Here is a 26,588-nt window from a genome sequence, read left to right on the forward strand (position 1 = left end):
ATTGTATGTTAAACAGTGTGTGGGAAACTCTTAATATACTTCTCACTTAGTCACTAGCTTATTTCTTTTGCCAGAATAACCCACGTGGCAGGTTTTCAAAGGTCATATCTGTGACTTTCAGAGGGGAAGCAACATATTTTCATTGATTTCCATTTCAGTAGTGCTATTTTGACTGAAGCTTAACCTGTGCTTAACAGGTTCTTTGAATGGCCTAATTATGTCTCCATTAAAAAAAAAATCTGGTTTTGAATACCAAAGTAAAAATCTTCTAAGATGTCAAGCTTCTAGGAAAAGGCCTTGTTGGTCCGCAGTGGGTTTGTTGATATTAACTGAGTCATTAATGAAATTGTCTAAAGCCTAAAAATACACAAAAAAGCAAACAAGAGTGCTTATTATTTCTATTCTTTTTTAAAAGATTTTATTTATTTATTTGACAGAGAGAGAGAGAACACAAACGGGGGAGCGCCAGGCTGAGGGAGAGAGAGAAGCAGGCAGAAGGAGAGGGAGAAGCAGGCTCCCCTCTCGGCAGGGAGCCAGACTCGGGGCTCCATCCTAGGACCCTGGAATCATGACCTGAGCCAAAGGCAGATGCTTTACAGACTGAGCCACCCAGGCACCCCTATTTCTATTCTTTATAAGAAGAACATATACTGGGTCTCTGGTGTGAAATAAAATAAATTTAGAACACTATATCTTTTATTTTATATTGTTCAAGACCTTAATAAATATGTGGCCGAATACTTTCTAGTTAAAATTGTCCATGTTGCACACAATGGACACCTTGCTAACTATGGAAGTATCCAGAATAAATAGAGAAATGAAAGCATCCTGAATTGGAGTGTTTCTAAGTGTTAGACTTCAATTAAAAAATAGGAAATTCTCTTCATTAAAAAAGCCCAAATTATTGACATTAAGTATCAAAATGCAATTCATGGCTTATGGATACAATATTTCAGTCAATTCTGAATACTAAGTAGTAACCTCCTCTCATGAAGAAAATAGCGAGGGCTAGCCCCAAGACCAACTTTTGGAGGGATTCATGGTGTGATCAGCACTACTCAAAGCCAATAACAATTCAAAGAATTCTGACCCCTGAAAACAGTTCTATACTATTGAATAACAACACTTAGCTCATTAAGTAAGTGGAGTAATCAGTATAAAGGGCCTGGTACTCAGACCACAGCCAGTGCCCAATCCAAGATGGTGGCTACTGTTGGCATAGACATATCGTTATGGATGTTAGATGGAAGCACCTTTCTAACAAAAGGAACAAAGAGCTATATACTTCATGGCAGACTCACAGATTAAGCACAGAAGGGGCTTGGGGATTGGGGGTTATGATGAAAATATGTTCTCGGTTCTGAAGGCACATTTGGGACAAAGGAAGTAGAAGAGGGTCAAGGGGAAGTAACTCTCATGGCTGAGGCACTGGCAGCTACAGGAAAAGAGGATCTTCTGATTGTTAGGCAGAACTCCATTTGATGTTATTTCCTATTATTAGTTTCCTCCTTTTTGGTTGCTTTTAGATTTATTCTGAAATAATTTAAGAACAAGTCTTCCTGGAGTTATTTCCTATTATTACCTCTTCTTTCCTATTATTGTTTTTCCTCCTTTTGATTTGCTTTAGATTGATTCTGAAATAACTCAAGATCAGGTCTTCCTGAAGTAATATTGCCAGATAATGATCCGTTCTTGAAGGCCAGTTTGTTCTCTGCTTACTGCTATTTCTGTGATGAAGACAATGTTATGGGCGGTTTGTTTATTAAGAAGCATACAGCAGCAAATAGTACAAGTATTCTTGAGTCAGCATCCGAGTACAGTCCCCACCTGGGACCGTGTGCTTGATATGATTACTTCAGGCATGTAGAAGAATTTGGTATGAGCCAGTTAGTCCTAGAGTTCATGCTGGAAACCTTCAGTCTTTATCAAAGCCAATAACATAGAAGGCTCTATGGATAGTGTAGTGGATGGTACACTCAGCAGGCTGTACAGCCCCGATAGATGTCATGAGTTTCATCCCCCTGCAAAATCTAAGAACAAGCAATGGTGTAAATTTGTGGAATGAACAAAAATACCCTTGTGTCTCATAATACTGAGAATCAACCCTCCTTACCTTGGGCTCACCAGTACAAAATGTTTTCTGCAACTTTTATAAGCTGTTGTTTTCTGACTCAGTGTTGGTACATTAAATAAAAGTTAACAATTATTTCTCACTACCAAAGCATTATCTGATGGTATCAAAACTTTACTTGGCCACGAGATAATCAACACACCAACCCCTAACTATTCAAGCACATTATTAAGTACCAAGCAAAAACTGACACACACACACCCAAGCTGCTACCCACTGAAACATCTTAGCTGCTGTGAGCATCTGCAAGTCTTGTGCCTACCCGGATGGCACAGATGTATGAAATATATTGGTCATAAGCCTCGTCAGGGAAGCCTTTCCTAAGAAGTCTGTTCCATTAGTAACGTCACCTCACACATGGCTCTGAATACTTTTGCTCAGTGTTAGTCTATAAACATTGAGCGCATACTGTATGGAAAAGAACAGAAGAATTCAAGTCAGGAGACTTGGCTTCCAGCCCCGTCGTTGTGATTTAGCAGAGGTGTGGTATTCAGCAATCATTTACTATGTCTCTAACATTGAGAAAATAGTATTACCCAAACACAAAGTTGCTATGCGTAGTAAACACGATTAGTATATGTAGGGCCTTTATCGGGCACTGGACAGATGTTAGTCCCTACTGTTGTTACGTATTTGACAACGAGCCTGGAAGAACAACGGAGAATGCTGTTGCCCCGAGCTGCCTGCCACAGCAGCTCCCACATTAGATGACGCCACCACCACGAGATGACGTCTGCAAACAGCAGACTCAAAACCTGTCTCATCTAGTTTATGGTGAACAAATTTCTACACAGGTTCTAGACCACCCATTCCCTGAAACTAGGTGTTCAGGAAGTAGCCCAGAGAGAAGAGAAGAGAAGGGAAGAACAGAGAAGAGAGGAGAGGAGAGGAGAGGAGAGGAGAGGAGAGGAGAGGAGAGGAGAGGAGAGGAGAGGAGAGGAGAGGAGAGGAGAGGAGGGGAGGGGAGAGGAGAGGAGGGGAGGGGAGGGGAGGGGAGGGGGGGAGAGGGGAGAGGAGTGGAGAGGAGAGGAGAGGAGAGGAGAGGAGAGGAGAGGAGAGGAGAGGGTGGGGGAAGAGATTGCTGAAAAACTGTTCATGTGAATCATCCTCCTTTGAAGGACCGCCTCATGGGGAAATTATACTGTGCTTTGGAAATCTCCAAGTAGTATGTTCTTAACTCGTTCACATGAATGAATTAGCTGTAAACTAGTAGTCATAATTGTATTCTCAAAATTAGGCCAATAAATGTTTATTGATTTGTTACTTGAAGGGAAGAAGGATGAGTTTATATCTACTGGTCTGGAATTAATTCTGTTATTAAAGGAAAAAGAAAAAAAAACTACAGCCTACCCAGCATCCAAATTATAATCTGACCATAGCATCTGCCATCCCACAAAAAAAGAAAGGAAAGGAAGAGGAAAGAAAAATCAAGAAAGCTTGGGCCACAATTTGCATTTGTTCTGCAGTATTATTCCTGAGGAAGACTTCTCGATGACGAAACACACCAAGGACCCCCAGTCCACCTTTGCTACCACAATTACACATTTATACCAACATTTGCAACCCTCAGAGTTTTCAGAAAATATCTTTTCTCGCCTGCGTGGCTGCAACCGAGTACGTGCAATATGAGGGCAAAAATTTATCTGAACTGTTTCCATCTGCCAAATCACCTTCAAGTAAATGCCCGACGGGAGAGACAGCACAAACAGCCCGCGTTCCTGAGGTCGGCTGAGGTGAGCAGCAGGCTGAGGTGGGCCGGTCCCTCTCGGACCCCGATCCGTCTCGTCCGGCTACAACCTGACAAGGCACCTGCCAGTTTCCACCTCTGGTCCCAAGTGTGGCGATAAACGGCATCCTCCACTCAGTGAAACTGGTCATCTCCCTATGACTGTACTGGAAGAGATATTCGACATTTTTTTTAATCTATATTTTAATGTTTATAAGTAAATTCAAAACTTCACAGACTTTCCAAGGATATTGTAAACACAATAGTCAAAAGTCAGTAAGAATCAATAATCGATATGTAAGTACATTAGTAAATTCATAAATACATTTTAAAAATTTAATCTATTCAGCATACGTTAACCAGCATCTCTCTTTTAAGCTCTGGAAGTAGGTCCAAAATGGAGTTACGTCCAATATGGTGGCTTTCCCCCAGCCCCTGAAGATCACACAGGCAGCCTGTCCAGTTTCTCTGACACAAGCCGCTGTTCCAGGAGCTCCTCTGACTAGCTGGTGTCTTTGGCTTCTGTGTGAGCCTGCCTTTCTCTGACTTCGGATCCCAGTGAAACTCATCATTACTAGGTTCAGCCACTGGAAGATTCACAAGATTTCTGGACGACGCAATGGGTTTATTGTTTGGCACAATGGTGGAAGAATAAGCCCCACGAGGGCTTCTGCTACTCAGTTCATGGACAAAGGACCAGCAGATAATCATTAGCAGGGCATTCCCGAGGCTAGGAAAAGAAAAGAAACAATGTAGTTATACTGTTCCGGGAGACACACCAGAATTTCAAGGACAACTTGACCTAAAAGTCCAGAAAAATCAACGAACATCTCTGCCAGCCTCATCTGAGATGGTTTCATCGCGTGCAACCGGTCATTGCTTAGAAAGTCAGCGACCGGATCAAGCTGATGGGACAGTGTAAATTCATAAAGACGGCTCGCTCGTTTTATTGTAAGTGCATCTTAGAAATGTCAGTTTCATCCCCGTCTGTCCCCATCAGGGAGCCCAGTTGCCCCGTTTGCAGCCACAAAAAGTGACCTGCTCCCAGCAGGCATGAAACAAAGGAAAGTCCCGCTCCCCAGCATGGACTGAGACAAAACTGCTACCCTGTTGCCAGATCCTTTTCAACCAAGCAACGTGGAGGAGAGACTTTGAAATTGGAGTGGAGGAAGTTGTTGGACCTGAGTGTGGCCACCAGCCATTCCAGCCCCCTGCAGCCAGTCACACGTGGTCACCTGCCAGCCTGAACCGAGTGCTGAGAGAAGGTGGGCAGGGTCTTTGCCATCCCCCAAGGGGCTCCAGGGGGCAGCTCTCAGAGTTCATGGGGTTCTTTTCTCCCTGACAAAGCACGCCTGTAAGAAGGAGGGCAACTCTAAATTCAGAATGAGAGAGAGCAGGCACTCTTCTCTACTCAAAATGAAACACCGGGCACATCGTCACGTTGCTGTGTCTCGTTTTTTGGACTTAAAAGCAGTGGTTTTTTTAAAAAAAACCCACTCTCTGAGCAATGAGCCAAGGAGAATAACGCAAATGAATGGTAGTTCCCTTTATCCGTGTTTCTCTTTCCAGTGCTTCTGTTAGGTGCGGTCAATCTGCACTTGGGAACCAGATGGTCCTCCTCCTGACGTTTAGTCAGAAGGTCAGCAGTAGCCTAACGCTATGTCACCGTGCCTACGTCATTCATCACGTAGGCATTTTATCATCTCATATCATCACAAGAAGGATGAGTGCAGTATCATATTTCAAGAGAGACCACATTCACATAACTTTTGTTAGAGTATATTGTTGTAATTGTTCTTATTATTAGTTAATGTTGATCTCTTATTGTACCTAATTTATGTGTTAAACTTTATCATAGGTATGTGTGTATAGAAAAAAAACATAGTATATATAGGGTTCAGTACTGTCTGTGGCTTCAAGCATCCATTGGTGTCTTGCAATGTATCCCTCATGGATAAGAGGGGACTACTGTATTATTAGAATGTAAAGTTTACCATGAAATGTATCATTATTGCTGTTACCAACCATGAAATATCTCCTTCAGTTTATTATGATTAAACTGCTGTAAAAGGATTAAGCTGTTTGGAAGAAAAAATATAGATTAAAATCTTTCCTATATATTTAAGATTAGGAACCTATAATACAATTGAACCAGGAATATTTTTTCTGCAGTCTCAAGGAATGCCTTGGAGAGCCGCACCCCCCATACTGCTAGTGATGTGTGATGAACTAGGCTACTAGGTTCTACTACAAATTCCCTTTCTCCAACCTTGGATAAGTACCCCCACCCCCCACCCCTGTTCTGTAAACCTCTTGATTTGTCCTTGACACCCTCTCACACTGTCACTGCCCCAAGCTCTAAGCTTTTCACTCCCCACAGCTGACCCCACCCTCGCCTTTACTGGACTTGAAGAGAACCAACTCAGGCATTCCCAGTGCTTCACTTCCCTCATACTGTGTCCACATCTTTCCCCCATGACAGAAAACACGTCCGTCCACGCTGCCAAGGCTAACCCTTCCAACTGTACCCTTGATCCTATTTTCCTTCCTCCATGGTTGCCTTACCCTGTGATAAAACTACCACTCTTCCTCCCCACTCAGTCTCACTCTCTCAGCAGACATGCACAAATATACCCTAGAAAGCCCACCTTCAAGTCAGAGGTTTCTGGGAGTTCTGGCCCTATTTTTCTCACTCCATTTGTTGCTAATGTTCTTGAAAGGATTCTTCATTTATTTTCTAAATATTTACTGAGTTCCTCCTACTTTGTGGCAAGCATCATGCTAGATGTTAGCGAGATAATAACGACATGGTTTCCCTTCTGGTAAAGGAAACAGGGACCCCTGCACAAAGAAACATACAGAAATCTGCCACTTATGGTAAGCACTATTAAGAAACAAGGGGCTGAAATAGAAAGAACTGGAGGCCCTATTGTGGATGGGGTGGGTAGGGAAGGCCACTTTGATGATGGAGTATTTTGGATAAGACTTGAGAATGAGAAGGAACTCTGGGAAGGGTGGGGAGAAGAGCAGTTCTGGCTGAAGAAACAGGATATGCAAAGGCCCTGTGGCAGAACTAGCCTGGCCTATTTGAGTAGCTGAAAGGACATTGTGGTCAAAGTACAGTAAGCAAGGGTGAAATCAGGAAGATCTTAGAGAGGCAACCATGGAGATATCAGGAGAAAAACCATGGAAGTGAGAAGAGAAGAAAGCTGGGAAGGGCTCAGCAGCTGAGTTGAAAGTTTCTGAAAGGTCTGGCATCATGGCGCATCATCTCCTTGTATCATTTCTGCCTCTCAAATGTAACCCTGCCCTCAAAGCCCAGGTAAGAGGATAAACCCAAAGCAACCACTTTCTTAGAAATCAGCGGCCATCTATCTCCATATCCAGTATCTTTTCTCAGTCCACTTTGTCCTTGTTTTCTATGGTACTGTGATACCAGGGATCACCTGGTCCTTTATGAAACTCTTTTTTCTCCATTGAGTTTCCATTTATATAACCCATTTCTAGTTCCCTTGCTTTTTAAAATATTTATTCTTCTCTGACTTTCCTTTCCTTTCCATTCCTTCAATGTCTGTTTCCCGAGGTGTCCTTGGACCCCTTCTTTGCAGCTTTTGCAGTCTCATTTATTCACAAAGCTTCAACAATCATCCTGTGCCTGATTCCAAAACCCAAATCTCATGCCGAACCCAATCTCTCTCCTTCCAAGACTTGAGTTCTCTATCTCAATTTCCTGCTCAACATTTCTAGATCAGAGTCGTGCTAACATTTAAAAAACACTTATCTGCAAAACCAAACTCTCTGTCTTTGCTCTAAAATCTTCTATTTCCCATTATCATGTTTCTATTTATGGCGCAACCCTCTCCCCCTCGAAATGTTTAAGTCCTTGTTGACTTAGTCTTCCCTTTCATCCCAGACAATTAAAAAATGCATCTCTATTGAACTTCCTAACACACCTCTTTACTTTGCCCTCCATTACAGTTCCAATTCACTTACCCCATTGTTCGCCAGGTCATGCAGAACCTTGTGGGCCCTCGAGAGGAGCTGGGACTTTGTTCTAAGACTCATGGGAAGATCCCGGAGCAGTCTGATCATTGCAGAGACATGATCCAAACACCGTTTTTCCAAGACACTCCCTGATCTAGCTTTAGCATATCTAGTTAATCTCCTCTTCCACTAATGGTCTTCAGACCAACCATGCTCCAGCCCATCTGAACAATGTATACTTTCTAGAACCTACCCTGTTTGTCCTCACTGCTGTGCAGCTGGTCACCTTTTTTCCCTCTCTAGATCGCCCTCTTCATCATTTCTGCCTCTGAAAGTACTGCTTCTCCTTCAAAGCCTAGGGATGCTGACGTGTCCCTAGTAAAGCCTCCTTGACCTCCCCCCCCCAAGCTGGTGATAATCAATCGGTTCCTTGAATCCCCATAGCAGATTACATATGCGTCCATCATAATACCTGTCTTGCCTTATTTTGTGTTTTAATGATTTGTGTGTGATGTGTCTCCCCTCTTAACGCCATAAATATCTTAGGACAAGAACTATGTATCTCTCATTTTTGTTCCACTACAAATCATAACACGTGCCTTGCACACACTGGACCTCCAGGAAATGCCTGCCAAGGTAATAAATAGACAGCCTTAATTAACATAAATTATTGCTTTGTGTACTGATCCAGTCCTAAATCCACGGTGCTATCATTTCTGTATCACTGATGGTTATCCACTTATTTAAATAACCTTTCTTTGAATACACTTAGAAAAGATGGAAAATTGTGTTATAAGGGAGGAACAAGTATGTAGGTTATTCCCTTCCTTAAACAAAGAGAAGCTCTGTTATGCGTCACGGAAAATTAAAGCACAGTAATAAAATGCGCCAACGAGGCTTGTTGAATAATGATTTAGTGGAAACGTTGCTTTGCCTCCTGTTCATAGGTCCTAACGTTCCTCTCAAGTACTTAAGCTGCACGTTATATTTATTTTGTTTTTAGATTACATTGACAACGATTGGCTATGGAGACAAAACTCCCCTAACTTGGCTGGGAAGATTGCTTTCTGCAGGCTTTGCGCTCCTTGGCATTTCTTTCTTTGCACTTCCTGCCGTGAGTATCTTTGCAAAAATAAAGCAATTTAAAGTAGATCTTAGAGGTTTATTAGCATGAGCTTTCATAAATTGGAATGCCTGGGAACACATCTGTATCGCTTACAAATATGTTGACTTTTCTACGTACATCTAGTTGGGAAATTTATGAAATATGGTCTTCCCTTGGAGATGCTCAACCTGGGAGTTTTATGCCTGCTACGTCTTAATGACTAAATAATAATTCAGATGGCGTCACCTCTCAGTCAACGTGCTACTAATGCATTTAAAATATGTGTAAAGATTTAAAGATACCTTCTTTTTAAACTGATCTCTCCATTTTGGCTTCTAACGTGTGCTGCTGAAGAGACGGATGTGACAAGTGGCATATTTACCTCTCCAGATCCATTTGAGTGAAAAGCACATGACCTTAAAGGGTTTCTATGTGTCAGATGATTTATTCTTTCTGTCATCGTCATTGATTTTTCCTAATGAACAGCTTCTGCATTTTATCAGAATGAAGAGCACATTTATCTTCTCCCAAGCTTCTGATTATTTTCTCCTTAACAGGTGAAGTTTGCTTTCTGATCATTTTATCCTCTTGTTTCTTCAGAGGCAGTTGGTCAAAATATTACACTTTGCCTCCATCCCCAAACTCTCACTTGCGTTCACTCCACCTCTTGTAGGGGAAGAGAGCCAACAAAAAGGAGCGTGGCGGTCTTGGCAGCAGTCATGCTTAAGGAACAATAGCCTCACTCTTGCTCCAGACAGATGCTGAGTTGCGTCACAGCCTCTGCTGAGCGGAGACCCCAGAGCACCCCTCCAAAGGAAGCCAAGGGACTAGGGATTTTCGGCACCCCAGCCTTTAGCTCACAGGGTTCCTCCTCTGCCCGGGAATGAGCGCAGAGGATGCTCGTGTCGTTCCCATGGCCAGAGCTCAACTCTGGATTGACCAGCTGCTTCTGCCCCAGACCGTACAGGACCACAGAGAAGACGCTGAAAAGACAATGCAAGCGCTTGAATGTTAGCTCTTAGCTTGAGTGTAAAGCCACACGTTACATGGTTTTGTCACGCACTACCAATGTGACTGTGTTCGTTTGCTGGCCTGCTGGAAAGGTTTCACAGACCGGCTGGCTTAAATAGCAGAAATCTGTTACCTCACAGAAGTCCAAAATCGAGGAGGTGGCAGGGTCGGTTCCCTCTGAGGGCCATGGGAGAAGGAACTGTTCCAGACTTCTTTCCTTGGCTCATGGATGGCAGTCTTCTCCCTGTATCTTCACATGGTCTGTACCTGTCTGTGTCCACATTTCCTCTCATAAAGACACCAAGCATATTATATTAGGGCCCATCCTAATGACCTCCTTGTAACTTGATTACTTCTGTAAAGACCTTATCCCCAAGTAAGGTCACATTCTAAGGTACTCCACCGTATGGCTTTCAGAAGGATACAGTTCAGCCAATAACAGTAACCTTGAGTATGTTTCCTCATCTGTAAGATAGAGGAAGAATTATGGCACCCAGAGAAATGTTGTGAAGACCAATGTGGTAATATAAGTCAAATGCTTGTCATGAAGAAAACTTTCATGAAGTATTTTTTCCATTTTCTGTATGAATCCAGATATATTGTTTCCTCTTATGAGGTGACAAAATCAAAGAGAGTCAAAACATCTCACTTATCCAGAATCAACTTATCTGGCAAGCTAAACAATCCAGAACAGAGCAGAGAGTCTTTCAATAATCAAATTCCCTACATGAAAATACTTTTAGAAATAATAAAATACATTCTTGGGCTTTTTTTTTTTTTTTAACCAGAATAGCTGCTGCTTTTGTGTTTATGCTTATCCTGAGACCACATAGAAAACAACCTCTGTGATCCAGTGAAAAGCTACGAACAGGGATGGAGGCAACCTCTGGGCTGTTAAAATCAACAGCAGTGCGTGTGCTGCCCTCATGGGAGAACCTCTTGAGACCTAATTCATAACCTGTTCTTAATTTAGAGAAAATTCTGGTAAGCTGAGCTACATAGTTTCACAATTCTCTGAAGATTATAAACAACAAAGATAGAGAGGTAGGCTGATGGAACAAACATTGTAACAGGAAGAGATGGTGGAAGACTAACAAGAAAGGAGGGGGAAAGTCTGTAAGGGGCAAGCAGACGCAAGTGTTCGAAATGTGGAAGGACCTGGGGCCAGTTAGTGTTAGGGTCGACCCCCCTCGGGAAGCTGGCTGCATCCAGCCCGGCCAAATACCAGTCCCCATAACGAGACTCTGGACTACCGCAGGAAGCTTAAACTGTGTCATTCTGTTAGGGTAAAGGTCAGAGACAAAGTAGTCATGCTTGGAAACGTTTCCCAATAAAGTGATTACAATTTTCATATATGCAAATTAAATTAATATGTGTTGGAAATGTGAAAAACTTGCTTGCACAGAACAGAACATTCCCTGACAGTGCCAAGAGAAGTTGGCTTTACTGCAATGTTTTATTGCAACCTCACATTAGGTGCCGAGTTCTTATTTATGGAGTGAAAGACTCAGTAGTCCATATATACCCTTAAAAAAGAAAAAACAGGGTGGCTGGAAATGCCATTATGTCTTATGTACCTGCCTGCAACAGCGTTGTGTGATTAAGATTTAGGAGAGCACATCTTGCTAGGAGAGTTAGAGGTGAGTCGTAAGCCATCCCTGCTGGGGGTTCCTCCCACCCAGGAAACCCAAGGACCAAGACAGAGAAGAGCCTTGCCCCCATCTTTCTTCAAAGCAGAAGGACTCTCCCGAACATCACAGAGGCCCCCAGGCCCCCCTTCCCAAACTCCACGGGGAGGTCACTTGAGGCCCGCAGCAAGGCCCAGCAAGGCCCAGCAAGGCCCAGCAAGGCCCAGCAAGGCGGAGGCACTCTGCTCTTCAGCGTCTCTCGGGCACAGGCCTCTCTCCTCTTTCGATGCTCCCTTCCTTCTTGCGAAGAGCATCGTTCAGTCGAGCCTGTGTGCCTGTGTGAGATGCACAGTGGGCTCCTTCAATCCAGAAAGTAAAAAGGGATGAATATTTAAAATATTTACCGAACCATATTTTCTCTGTACTTACTGTTTATGTAGCACTTCTCAACATAGCACTAAAACGTAAAACCTAAAAATTTAAGTCCCATGATCTTAGATAATGAATTAAAACAGAACTCAGTTTCTAAGAATTTTCATCATACCGATGTTGATATTTGAAGGGACCGCACAAGGATTATGTACGTATATATCATATAGAGCTCTCATAAGTTAAATATATAAAACATAATGGACTTTATTTTAGCAGACTTCTAGCTAGGTTCACTGAGCTGTGTACTCAAAGAGGTGGAAGAAAATTGGAATGGAGCCATAATGAGACAATGAGCAGAGCTGGTTTAATAACTTTTGTAATGTACAGTCTGGCGCAAGAGATACGTAGTAAACATTTGCCAACTACTAATATATGTTTCTAAGCAATGCCAGTGTGATTTTTAGCACATTTTAGTTTGTTGGGCAAATGCTGAGTTCGTGCTATGTAGGATCTGTCTTTATTTTCCAAAGGGATCTGACTCTAAACCTCATTTCACATAAGTGCCCCGGAATGGTAGCTCTTGCTGTTAAATTCTTGTCTACAGAATCTGAATGCTGCTCATGAGTGGCTTACATGTAATGTACACACACACGATACATACAACAAATATGTCATAGAGACTCTGATGCTTTCTATTCTCTTCCGTGTTTATACTTCATGAGAAATACCATTAAAAGGAAAATAAATCTTTCCTAAATGATTTCAAATAGCAGGAAAAAATTTAGGAGTTATAAATGACTAGAGCTCGAAGGTCGTTTTTATAACCTCTAGATGGAGGGAAATGTTGCTTAAATCGACAAACAAGATCATACAGACCAGGTTTTTATGTTTGCACAACGTTTGGTTGATGCACCCCCAACCTAGTGAAGATCTTAGACAGCATGAGACAATCACAGAAAAAGACAGATGGGAAACAGAACCCATGACGTAATTGCTAATATCATGGTACAGTCATTCATCCTAATTAATAATGGAGTCGACTACTGCCCATTAATAGCAAACAGTATTATCGTATAACTGTATTTTATACATAATTGCATTACCGATTATCTGGTCATTGTCACAGATATGCTCAGAATTGTGACATCTAAGATAAGGAAGAAGGTTAAAGGTGACCTAGAGGGACGCCTGGGTGGCTCAATTGTTAAGCATCTGCCTTTGGCTCAGCCCCATGTCAGGCTCCCTGCTCAGTGGGGAGCCTGCTTCTCTCTCCCTCTCCCACTTCCCTGCTGTGTCTCTCTAGCTGTCTTTCTGTCAAATAAAAAAATAATAATAAAATAAAATAAAATAAAGGTGACCTATAGCCCAAAAATGTCTTTCCCAAGTTGTCATTCAGCTGAGACTTCACATCTCCTATCGATGAGAACCGCACCTGCCCCAGTAGCCTAGACCATCTTTGAGCTACTTTAAAAATATAAAGAAAAGAAAAACAACCATTCCCTACCTACAACAAATACTGACTCAATGCTTATAAGACATCCATCTCTAGCCTAAGGGTTAGACTCCTTGAAGTTTAATAAAAAGGTAATAATTTATAGCTAGCAAGTAAAATCAATGACTTGAAAGCAGGGGAGCTCCACGTCCCATGCCAATAAAGTGGAGACTTATGGACAAAGCCCAGAGACCGAATTTAGCAAGCTCCAAAAGCCAACCCAAGGCTGAAACAAAGCATCTTGATTCCATGGATGTAAGACCAAAGCAAACTGAAAAGAAGGAGGCATTTCAAAGAGCCAGGGTTTTGGCAGATCAAAATGATAAGCAAAAGGAAGAAAACTAGCCCAAAGTGCTAACATAAACAAGAGAGACAACTCTTCTTACTAACCCCAAAATCTAAATAGGTGAGCTAAAACCAAAAAGGAATGCTGAAAGTGTGAGATTAAAACTCAGGGAAGCAGGAACGTGCTTTGCAATAACCCATGCTCTTGTCTTTATTATGTAAACAGGCAAAATGGAAAACTTGTTGTCTGAGTGGCTGGAGAGCTGCCTCCCCCCACCCCTTTCACTTTACTTTGGTAGGTGTAGAATTATAGCATCATGGAGAATTAAGCTGGGACAGATTTTAAATATAACCCCCCCATTTCAAGAATGGAAAATATAACATTTCATAGTATCATCAAAGTGCTAGAAAAACTCCCGTGTCCACAATAGCGAGACATTAACTGTCCCGGATTTTAAACCCACCTCTGTCCAAAACCAGAATTCCTATCCTTTAAATTCCACCATGCACCCTAATTCCAAATGGATACGACCATTTACTCTAACTTAAGCATAAAGAAGTGTCACAGAGAAGGCCACACAAAAAACATTTTTCAAAATTGCGATTGTTATTTGTAATTGGGGTGCCTCTTACCACACTATTAGAAATCATAAATGGCACTGCCTCCTTGATTTACTAAAGAACAAAGTTGTTGCATTTCTTGACAGTCTTGCCTCAGAACATGCCATTGCCAATGGTGTTATAACAGCAGTAAATAGTATTTGTTTTAATAAGTAATATGTTTACGAACAGGTTGCACAGTGTTTATCTTTTCTCAGGCTCATTTTAGAGGTTTTTTTTTTTAATATTTGTCTTACTTAATAGACCTTTTGAAAAAAAATTTTAAGTACTATTTTTGTATTCTGTTCCAGGGCATTCTTGGCTCAGGTTTTGCATTAAAAGTACAAGAACAGCACCGCCAGAAACACTTCGAGAAAAGAAGGAACCCAGCTGCCAACCTCATTCAGGTAAATGTCAGTGTAATAGGTTGATGGCAGCACCTGTCTCTGTGAGTGCTTGCTGGGTCATTTTCCAGTCTGTGCTTCACTGCTTGGTAGAGCTACTGATTTGTTTTGTTCGTAAAAATGAAATTGGAACTTAATGTACAGTCTTGGATTTGGGTAGACGTTCCCCCCTCCCCCCAAAGAGAAGAATATATATTTTCAGCAAATGGCCCGTGCGTTGCTCGGATTTATGAATCGTGCCAGCGAGGACATGCGGAGGTTAGCAGTCGTGTCGGTCCTGGAATGACCTCATGTATCTTACGGATGACTTGATGAAACATAATTGATCATTAAGTGATGGAGCAGAACACGGCATTGTTCCCTGCATTGCGATTACTTTCTCCGGGCAGATGTATGCCACTGTTCTGAAGCACAGCGCGTTTGTTTAGGATGTCAAGGTTTACTGCCCATGGGATTGCTTTTAATGCCACCTAGAGCAATAACTTGAAATAGTTCGTCCCATTTTAAGGGCTGGTGGGATTATGGAATATGTCAACGTTGGAGAATATGAAATAATAAGCATATTATTTGAAACCGCCTCATAATATAAGGCTGTTTAATGTTTCATTTTCTTTTCAGTAACTCTGGGTTTGCTTCAGCATTAGAAAGGAATGCTTCTCCTATTGCCATCCATATCTTTTGAGAATAGAGCCATCCTAAAACGGGTTGCTTAAGAATCACAAAATATATTCTTCTCTAAATCCATGCCGTGAAGCTGGTATTTAATTATGGAGACAATGATTATACAATCTGAAATTTCTTTCCTTCCTGCCAAGCAGTGGGAGACACAGAACTTCTAAACTATAGGGATTTGGAGTGGCGATCCGAGATGTTAGGAGATTTGTTAGGATGATGTAGTGACAAGCGCACTGTTTTAACTTAGATTGTAGGTGTAAGTGGGCGCGTTGGTGAGGGGTAACCACTGCACAACCCTACCGTTAGCCTTTGTCTGTGGCTGTAATATGCAGGACCTCCAACAGAAACGGAGCAGGGGAAAGGAGGGGAGCTGGCCCAGTTATATCATGAAGGACATCTAGTAACTGAATAAGTATTAGTTTTCACATCAAACTACCCTGCAAGTATTGACAGACCATCGGGCAGGACTTCTAATGCCAGCCATCTCTGTCTTGTAATGTTTGGGTTTTAAAAGAGCATTAGAGAGAAATGTTGTTGTCTTTTTTTTTTTTAAAGATTTTATTTATTTATTCGACAGAGATAGAGACAGCCAGCAAGAGAGGGAACACAAGCAGGGGGAGTGGGAGAGGAAGAAGCAGGCTCCTAGCGGAAGAGCCTGATGTGGGGCTCGATCCCATAACGCCGGGATCATGCTGTGAGCCAAAGGCAGGCGCTTAACCGCTGTGCCATCCAGGCGCCCCAGAAATGTTGTTGTCTTAAAGAAAAGATTCCTAAGTAGTAGAAGTTGAAGATCTAAATCCCCATAATGGAAAGAGGTGTCACACGCTTTAGTGTGCACCCAGAACTCCTGAGGCCCAGAGCTGGTGGCCTTTCCTCCTTTGGTGCTTCTTAACCGCTTATGAAATGTTGCTAACACTTTCAAAGAATTTTTCTTCTTACTATTTTTATCTTTTAATTATCTTTACTTCTCATCTTTTAATTCTAGAACAGCATTTTCCAACCTGTGAGTGCAGAAGTTATTCTATGGGTTCCTTACATCCATCCGGGCACCAAGCCCTGTCTATATATGGAACCATCATATATCTTACCCATATCAGGACTCCTTGCTCTCATGAGAATGGAGATGTTGTTATCATAAATAAAGTTCAAATGCATTTAAAATCCTTACTAAGTTATTTATTAGCTTTTCTACTTATATTTTCTCAATCAACACAAAATATAACCACTTCTAGGTACAGATCTTTGATACTTCTGGATATTAAAAGGGGACTATATATCAAAAAACATTTTGGAGTATCAGCTGTTTTGTTAGAAAGTGAGCCCTTTGAGGCATTTCTCGTGCATGTGTCCTCGTGGTGAAAAAGAACTCTGCTGCCCAGTACAGTTGCCAATAGCCACATGTGGCTACTTAAATTTATAAATTCAATTACTCAGTGACATTAGCCATATCTCAAGAGGTCAGTAGCAATATGATGGATACTGGCTACCATATTGTACAAGACAGATGTACAGAATATTGGAGGAGCTTCCCTGATCTAACTTATCAACTACTAAATTGTGCAAAAACAATTTCCAATTGAACTTGAAAACAGATTGCTACTCTTGTAGAAAATCATTGGACCAGAGGTATTTTTATGTCCACAGCTAAAGCCAGACAAAGCCTTCCTCTCAGGTAACCCGTAAAAGGTGAGAGGCTGACTGAACAGTTTTGCTTAGAGATCTAGAATTTCATTTTATGGAATTGCATAGCCAAGGAAACCATCAACAAAATGGAAAAGCAGCCTACTTGAATGGGAGAAGATATTTACAAATGATATATCCAATAAGGAGGTAATATCCAAAATATATACCGAACTTATACAACTCAACACCAGAAAAAACTAACAGTCGTATTAAAAAATCAGCAGAGGACCTGACTAGAAGACATACAGATGACCAACAGACACATGAAAAGATGCTCAGCTTCACTTATCATCATTGGAATGCAAACCAAACCCACAATGAGAAATCCCGTCACACCTGTCAGAATGGCTAAAACCAGAAAGACAAGAAATAACAAGTGTTGGCGAGAATGTGGAGAAAAAGGAAGCCTTGTGTCCTGTTGATGAGGTTGTAAACTGGTGCAGCCGCTGTGGAAGACAGTATGAAGGATCCTCAAAAAGTTAAAAGTAGAAATAGCATATGATCCAGTAATTCCGCTACTGGGTATTTACCCAAAGAAAACGAAAACACTAATTTGAAAAGATACATGCACCCTTATGCTTATTACAGCATTATTTACAATAGCCAAGATATGAAAGCAACCCAAGTATCCATCAATAGATGAATGGATAAAGAAGATGTGGTGTACTTATACAATGGACTATTACTCACCCATAAAAAAGAGTGAGATCTTGCCATTTGTGACAACAAGGATAGACCTAGAGGGTATTATGCTAACTGAAATAAGGCAGACAAAGACAATACCATATGATTTCACTTATATGTAGAATCTAAAAAATAAAACAAATGAACAAACAAACAAAAAACAGAAACAGACCCATAAATACAGAGAACAAACTGATGGTTGCCGGAGAGGAGGAGGGTAAGAGATTGGGTAAAATGGGTGAAGGGGAGTGGGAGGTACAGTCTTCCAGTTATGGAATGAGTAAGTCAGGGGGATGAAAGGTAGTGTGGGAAATAGTCAATGGTATTATAATAACATCGTATGGTGACAGATGGTAGCTACACTTGTGGTGAGCACAGCATAATGTATAGAGTTGTTAAATCACTATGTTGTACACATGAAACCGATGTAACAGTGTGTGTCAACTATGCTTCAATAAAAAATTATAATTAAACTCCTGCAGATGTAGGTAATATTTGTGAAATCATTAATATTTCTTTTACTTAAAACTCCAGCTCATGTGTTATGCTGAAAAAAAAAAAACAGTATAAAATGAAAGGCTTAAAATGTTCAAGAATACCTTTAAAATCTAATCATAGTTTCATTAATCAAAGCAGAGTCTACAAATTTAGAAGGCAACTGTTCTCCCCCATCCAAATGCAATTGATTTTTTACTAGACATAGGAATAACAACATAATTATTAAATGTTTTCATTGTTCTTCCTTGCCGTAATCCTTAGCCAGAGTTCAGACCTTTAAGCTTTGATTATATATGGCAGAAATTTATTTGTAAGGGTGCAGTAGATTGAAAAGCAACCCTCACTTGCTGATCCATTTGTTTTCTCACCCAATAAACCTGCCTTGATTTGCTGAACACACAAAGCATCAAGACCAAGAGTAATGTCATTTGTTGTAAGCCAGAGCCACTATCTTTCTCAAAGGGCACAGAAGGAGACTAGTTATTGTGCTGATCATTTCACATACATACAAATATCAAATCATTATGCTGTACACCTGAAACTAATGTTATATGTCAATTATACTTCAATTAAAAATTAACATAAATAAAAAATAAAAAGGCTAGGATGCCCAAATTGCTTTGTCATTTGGTTGGTAAGACAATTAAATTAACCAGCCTTTCTGGGTTTTAAAGAAAAGTTGAAAACCCCAGCAGCTTTCAGCAAATTTAGCTGGGTCAATATCTTTGCATGATTTATTTAAATTAACTTTTCGTTTGAAGTGGAGTGGTCTGGGAAAAGAAAGCAGCTTGAATACCTGCCCAAATGTCAGAACTTTTATTAATAATGCCCAAGACTTGCAAAGTATTTTTCAGTTTGCAGGGTGTTTCTAATACGTGATGTCACTTGATCTCCAGACCAAGCCTAGGAAGAGCTAGGACTCAGTCCCTGGTGTCTGAATCCTAATGCATTTCTCCTTTCAAATAGCAGCAGTTGCATCCTCATTTATGTATCTCTGAAGTCTTGGGGCTAGCATTTAAAGATACTTCAAAAAATGCCATGTTAGAGGGTTTATTTTGAGAAAGATTGGACCAGCTCGGGGTGGAGCCAAGATGCTTGCTGGAAACAGAAACAGGGGAATTAAGTGAAAGTTCGTGAAGTGGACGCCGACCAACAGGTTTATTCTCCTGAAGGGAAGAGATTAGAAGATACTGCTGTGTGGCCCAAAAGAAAAAAAAAAAATTATATCTTGAGACTTCAGCTTCCACCAGAGTCTTCACCCAGTTATCCTGAAGTAAGGCCACCAGTCAATATGCTCAAGCCTTATTCAGAGCTTATATAATCTTTTTTAGTGCTTTATTCATAAATAAGAACAGCCTGAGAAAAAGTTTCCTAGATGTGCAAAACATGATGGCGGGGGAAAAAAAGAAAATGGAACAGAGCTAAAGCTGTAAAAGCCTCCCAGAAATTAGAAGAAAAAGACAGAGATAGAAAATAAGACACACACACACCCCAACCGGGAAAGAAAGAAAAAAAAAAGGAAAGTTGGATGACGCTACCAGGAGATCAAATATCCAAATAATGCCTCAAAAAGAGTACAGGGAAATTAAGGGAGGATTTTAGTGAAGAAATTTTATAGCACGATTCTCCAGAACTGAGTGGTCCCAGTAAAAGGGCCACCAAGTGCCCGGCATGGCAATCAAAAGAACACTTGCAAATGAGAGACCGCACATGCCTTCTGGGAAGGATGTATCCAAAGGGTCAAGAATTAAGATGGCATTAGCTGGGGCGCCTGGGTGGCTCAGTCGTTGAGCGTCTGCCTTCGGCTCAGGGCGTGATCCCAGGGTCCTGGGATCGAGCCCCACATCGGGTTCCCTGCTGAGGGCCTGCTTCTTCCTCTCCCACTCCCTCTGCTTGTGTTCCCTCTCTCGCTGGCTGTCTCTCTCTCTGTCAAATAAATAAATAAAATCTTTTAAAAAAAAAAAAAAAAAAAAAGATGGCATTAGCTTTCTCATTAGTAACCGTAAATTTAAAGACAACGTAACAATGCTTTCAAAACTTGGGACGCCTGGGTGGCTCAGTCTGTTAAGCGTCTGCCTTCAGCTCACATCCTGGGATCAAGTCCTGCATCGGGCTCCTTGCTTAGCAAGGAGACTGCTTCTCCGTCTGCCTTCTGCTTCCCCCTGCTTGTGCTCTCTCTCTCTCTCTCTGACAAATAAATAAATAAAATCTTTTTTAAAAAATACTTTCAAAATTTTTGGAGGAAAATTATTTCCAACCTAAAATTCTACACTCAGCCAAACTATTCACTGAGTGTGAGAGTAGCATAAAGACATTTTTAGACATGGAAGATATCAAAACTTTACCTACCATTTACCTTTATTTAAGAAGTTACTTGGCATATATATATATCTCATATCTTCTTTGTCCATTCATCCCGTTAATAGGACACTTAGATTATTTACACATTTTGGGTGTGATGGATAGTGTGGCAGTGAACACGGGAGTGCAGATAGCTCTTTGATATCCTGTTTCATTTCCTTTGGCTATAAACCCAGAAATGGGGTTGCTGGATCATAACGGTAGTTCTACTTCTTATTTTTTGAGGAACCACTATCCTGTTTTCCATAGTGGTATATGTATACAATGGAATATTATTTCAACCATGAGAAGCATGGAAATCCTTCAGTTGGTGACAACATGGATGGACTTTGAAGGCATTATGCTAAGTGAAATAGCCAGACAGAAAAAGACAGATACTGCATGGTCTCACTTATATATGGAATCTAAATTTTTTAAAAGTCAAACTCCTAGAAACAGAGAAAAAAGTGGTTGCCAGGGGCTGGAGGGTAGGGGAAATAGAGTAAAAGGGTAAAAACTTTCAGTTATAAGATGAATAAGGTCTGAGGATCTAATGTACAACATGGTGACTATAGTTGATAACACTGTATTATATCATTGAAACCTGCTAACAGAGTAGAACTTAACTGTTTTCACCCAAAGAAGAAGGAGAAGGAGAAGGAGAAGGAGAAGGAGAAGGAGAAGGAGAAGGAGAAGAAGAAGAAGAAGAAGAAGAAGAAGAAGAAGAAGAAGAAGAAGAAGAATACGACGACAACATGGGGGTAATAAATACATATATCAAATCACCATGATGTACAAGTGATGTCTTAGAATTTTATGTCAGTTACACCTAAATAAAGCTGAACTTAAAAAAGAAAAAGAAGAAGAAGAAGAAGAAGAAGCAGCAGCAGCTACTTGGATAGAATTATTCTTCTAAAACAAGAAGATAAACCAAGAAAGAGACACGGGATCCAGGAAAGAAGAGATCCCACTCAAGAAAGAGCAGAGGGAATCTTTGGGATGATAGGAAGGGAAGTCCCAGGAGAAGCTCTAGCAGGCCCCAAGAGCAGAGGAAGCAGGAGCCTGGAGAGCTCCAGAAAAAAGATCTCCAAGGAAAAAAAAAAAAAAATGAACTGACAGATTCCATGATTGATTCCATGACAGATTCCAGATATTCACAAGAGGCACATAAAAGCAAACTGAGAAATTGAGGAAGGGCAATAATTACTAAGACAAAACAAAACTCTATATATAGGAAAGGAAAAGTACTCCTGGTACACCACATTGCTGAACTAGGAACAGCAGTTACAAGGTCATAATAGTGCAAATGCTAGATAGCAACTTAACTAAAAATTGCTGTTTGGGTAAGAGGAAAGAAAGCGATGTGTGAGTGAGCTGCCATTTATTTTTCCTGGTGGGAAGCTAATTGGTAATGCCTAAAATTGAAATATCAAGAAATATAAATATGAGAACAAGCCTTAAAAGTAAGAATTCTTAAAAAATAGAAGCAACACAGCTGTAAGAGCTGAAGGGGCTTTACCTCTAAGGAACAAAAGTTAATGAGAAGCAAGGTGGGGAAAGGGCTTGCTGGTATTCACCCTAAACCTTTTTGTTCTCTGACTTCTTAAATCCTGTGCCTTGAAAATAATCAGTTCCATGTTAATTATACCTTTGGAAGGTGACCTGAAACTAAAATTTCCAGAAAGGGTCAAATGTGCCATAGCTGTAATACCCCAGACAATACAAACTAAATACTCCCTTTAAAAACTTAATTATACTGGTATTGTACTTACAGTTATAGACCAAAGTTTGAATTTGTTTGGCTGCCTAAAAACACCAGGGTCAGCTGATAAATGGTAAATTTGGCTTTCATTTTGCTTCTTGTTGCCCTTACCTTTGGAATATCTATGCCATGTCAATTAAATCCCTCCGGGACATTATTTTTCTCTTGCCAACCACGATGTGATTTTGGCTTTAAATGTAGGAATACCAGCTACTTGGTCATATGGTCGTGGCCTTGAGGTTCAGGTACTTGAAGCAATCTGTTGAGAGAACAAGCTAAGAACGGGGACAAAGTTATTAAGATTGTAAGACTAATGAAGTCACACTTTCCGCTTCCATCTTTACTGTTACCTAATATCAGCTCCGATACAGATGCCTCTTGCCCCTTCTGTATCTCCCATTTACAAGACATTTTTAGAAGAAGAGTAATGAAGGGAATAAGAGCTTAGCTACTGAGATCAATTTGATAGAAAAAGAGCAAGAAATCAGGTCTCATTTTTAAGAAAATCTTCAATTTTCTGAAAGAGGCCTCTTTCATCCCTAGTTCTTTGTAATATTGGCAGGTAATGTCTTGGTCCCATTTTTTGTTGTATTGTTTGGGATTTTTTTTCACTGGTATCTAATAACGCACGGACTTGCTGGGTGCTTATAGTTCTACACATCTGAGTTCACATCTATATGATGCCTTCTATGAAAACTGCTTAATTAAAGCAGCCGTCTATGCCATCAGAGCATTGGAGGTTCCCTGGGCCTCACTACATAAGACCTGCAATAATAAATCCGCGTGTTTTCATTGATTCCTCTAGGTCACTCTGTAAATTGTGTTTAAACATTATTTGCAAAAACTAACATTTCAAGATGATATAATTGTTTTACTCTCTTTAAGATGCCAAGATGCTTAGCATACGTTTTCACAGATTTGTAGGATAAATCAACAGTGAGCCATGTAAGCAAAGCTCCAGGCAAGGAACCCTGTTCAATTATTTAAACCTCCCTTAATAATATATTTCTTAAAATACCCTCAGGTCTTACTATATATTTTTCCAGTTTTTTATATCACTTCTTGAACATTTTACTGAAGTACGATGAGCATACAGAATACAGCACGTATCTAAAGAGAACTGAGCACTGCTGTGTAACCAGCACCCAGATAAAGACACAGAACATGACCGGTATCTCCTACGTATCCTTTCTCAATCACTGTCCCCCGAGGGTAAGCACTGCGCTGCCTTCGAACAGCATAGATGAAATGGTATCACATAGCGTGTCCTCTTTTGGGTCTTGTCTCTTTCACTCAACATGATTCATATAAAGTTCATCCATCGTTGAGCAGAGTTCTAGTGTGCTATTACTGCGGACTATTCCACTGTGTTAATGTACCACAACTTACCTATTTATTCTTCTGTGAGTAGGCGTTTGAGCATTTCCAGCTTCAGTTTAAGAGCAGTGCAGCTTTGAACATTATAGTACATATCTTTTGATGAACATAAATAAACACATCTATTGAGTATGTATGTATGTATGTAGGAAAGTGTTCCTATATGTATACATTCAGTATACATTCAATATACATATTGGGCCTGTATGTATATAGGTATATTCATATATGTATATTGGGTATGTATACATTCAGCTTTAAAAGATACTGCCAACAGTTTCCCAAAGTTGTTGGGTCAACTTTTAACTCTTTTGTTCAGGGCATATTTATTTAATGATATTCTCAAGAAAAGGTATATTATTAGATCACTGTTTTTTTCATTTTACGTTTCAAAATCATGAGTGATGGTTATTCAGTAGGGATATGACCCATTTAAACAAATCTGCCACATAAAGTAGAATGCTTTGATTTATGAATTATAATAAAAAAAATTTCTCTCAGGATATTGGAGTAAACACTTGGTCATTAGAAATGTTTGCAGACTTATTACAAAGGAAAAAAATTCACTAACATCTATATAGATAGTAAGTTCTGGCAATCTCTCAAATGGACAGGTTGGAAGGAAACTTTGCCAGCAACAGCCATCAAGTAGGAGGCAAAGGACAACAGAGGGATTCTAAGACCAAGAACCAGGCAATCTGAGATAATGTCTCAACTCTACGAACCTTGTGTAAACCTCTTAATTTATCTGAGTCCTTATTTTTCTCTCCTACAAAATGAGAGTCTGAATCCACACTCTGAGTGTGAGGATGACATGAAGATACATTGTATTACATATGTCAGGTATAATTATATCAAGTAGAGAGAGCTCAGATGTTTTACATCAAAAAGCTATAACATATTCTTAGACCATGACATTAAATTTTTAACTTTCCAATTAGATTCCTAGACAGTACATTTTCCTTGTCTTGTTTTAGCCCTGCTTTTTGTTATCACTGTTTCCATTTTTAGCATTTGAAGTATTACACAGTTCAGTGTCAGGGAATTACGCAAGCTCATGTACATTAATGACCCTGGCGACCATTAGTTTACTGGCTGGTTTACTATTAGTTTACTAGTTACATTGTGGGTTGTCAGTAGTCACTGTCTGATCAAATAGTGACTAAAGATGTGCAGTGGGTTCCCGGAATGCATGTTCTTGCTCAGAGTGTTTACCTCGGATACTGTCCTCTTTTTTCCTAGCCAACTCACAGATTGCTTTATGTTATACTTTTTGGTACTTTTGTTGTCTGGTGTGAGTTGTTTTGAAAACCAATTCCACTTATGTGGCAGAATAGGTTTAATAGCCAGTTGGAAATGCCAAAGTAGTCTTCTTCACCCCCTGGGCATTGATCGGGGCCGAGTATGACAAGGAAAAGATTCTTAATATATATTAACTTAATAATCTCCCTTTTCATTTTATTCTATTTTCTCCTCTCTTTTGTTTTTCTTTTTTATGTCCCCACATATGCCACATGCAGTGCGTTTGGCGTAGTTATGCAGCTGATGAGAAATCTGTTTCCATTGCAACCTGGAAGCCACACTTGAAGGCCTTGCACACCTGCAGCCCTACCAAGTAGGTATCAGTGTGACAGCTGGTGCTGTCTTCAAGCCTCTTCACGTTCGCAAAACAAACCACACAAACACACACACACACGCACACATGCGCACACACACACACACACACACACACACACGCATGCACGTGTTGATTTTTGGCTTGTCTTATTCTCTGTTGCCCTTTGAGAGATTCAGACCTGTTCAGTAGCAAGTCAGGCACAAAACTAAATGGACTCAGTATCGTTCCTCACCATTCACAGACTGAGCCTAAAGATTAAAGGAATTCAAACTTTTATAGAGATTTTATTTCTACTATTTCATGCTTATTTTCTAATAAATCATTTCACAAAGCCCACCAAAATTCTAAAAGTAACCACCACGGTTCTTGAAAAACAATGATTGTTTAAACTGCATCCCTCACCTGACCCCAAGTGGGGAGCACTTTGAGAGCAATGTATCTTTGCACAAAGTCCCTCAAAGTCATTTCTCATCTGGATCCTCTTAGGCGATGGTCCTGGAGCTTTCACTTGCTGATCAAGCTAATATCAGTAGCAAAAGAAGAGCTGGAGTCCTAATGGGATTACAGTGTACAATGAAGCAATGGGACTAATCAGATTAAAATTTGAAATTAGCATGCAAAATTTGAAAGTAATATGGTTTCCATTCACATTTCATTGGCCCAAACAAATCACTTCGCCAGGCCTCAACTCAGAGAGAATGGGAGAGTGCAGTCCTCCCATGTGCCTGGAAAGAGAAGAGAACCAGAAAAATTATGAATAGCCCTGATGGTTACCGCAATGATCTTTAATTTAAAAAAAAAAAAAATCCTTAGTTCTGGAATCCCGGACTCCAGTTCAACTAGCAGAACATACTAAATCAAAATTACCATCTAACTGAAGAAACCCTCATTGAAACGACCAAAGCATGGAAGCCAAGGGAAAGGCTTTCTGTGCGTCACCCAGCTCCTCGGGTTGTTCAGAAGTTACCAAAGTGCTTATTTACTTAGTACTTTAGAGCACCTACTGTTTCCCTTCGTAGTCCAACAAAACCTTAATCCTAGTGGTTTCATGGGATTCAAGGCATCCAGCCACTGTGATTCAATCAGAGAAACCTCTTTCTTACTTGATGTGGAAGGGAAATCAACTGGGGAAATTTTCATGACTTGTTGCCTGGAATTTCAGTCTCAAAGGAGGTTTGTGCTGATTCAGAGTACGTGCTGTTAGGAAGCCATA

At 40.5% G+C, this 26,588-nt stretch overlaps 1 protein-coding gene across 4 annotated transcripts in view; it reads left to right on the forward strand.

Moving 5' to 3' along the window:
* Positions 1–26,588, forward strand: part of KCNQ5 (potassium voltage-gated channel subfamily Q member 5) — a 489,468-nt gene that overhangs the window by 392,175 nt on the left and 70,705 nt on the right. For all 4 annotated transcript variants that reach the window (XM_044387115.3, XM_044387116.3, XM_026507086.4 and 1 more), the window contains 3 exons: positions 8,845–8,955; positions 14,646–14,741; positions 25,278–25,372. In XM_044387115.3, the coding sequence (XP_044243050.1) occupies positions 8,845–8,955; positions 14,646–14,741; positions 25,278–25,372 (302 nt within the window). The remainder of the gene's footprint in view (positions 1–8,844; positions 8,956–14,645; positions 14,742–25,277; positions 25,373–26,588) is intronic.

The sequence above is a fragment of the Ursus arctos genome, unplaced genomic scaffold (assembly GCF_023065955.2).
Source record: "Ursus arctos isolate Adak ecotype North America unplaced genomic scaffold, UrsArc2.0 scaffold_29, whole genome shotgun sequence".
In the NCBI taxonomy this organism is placed as follows: domain Eukaryota; kingdom Metazoa; phylum Chordata; class Mammalia; order Carnivora; family Ursidae; genus Ursus; species Ursus arctos.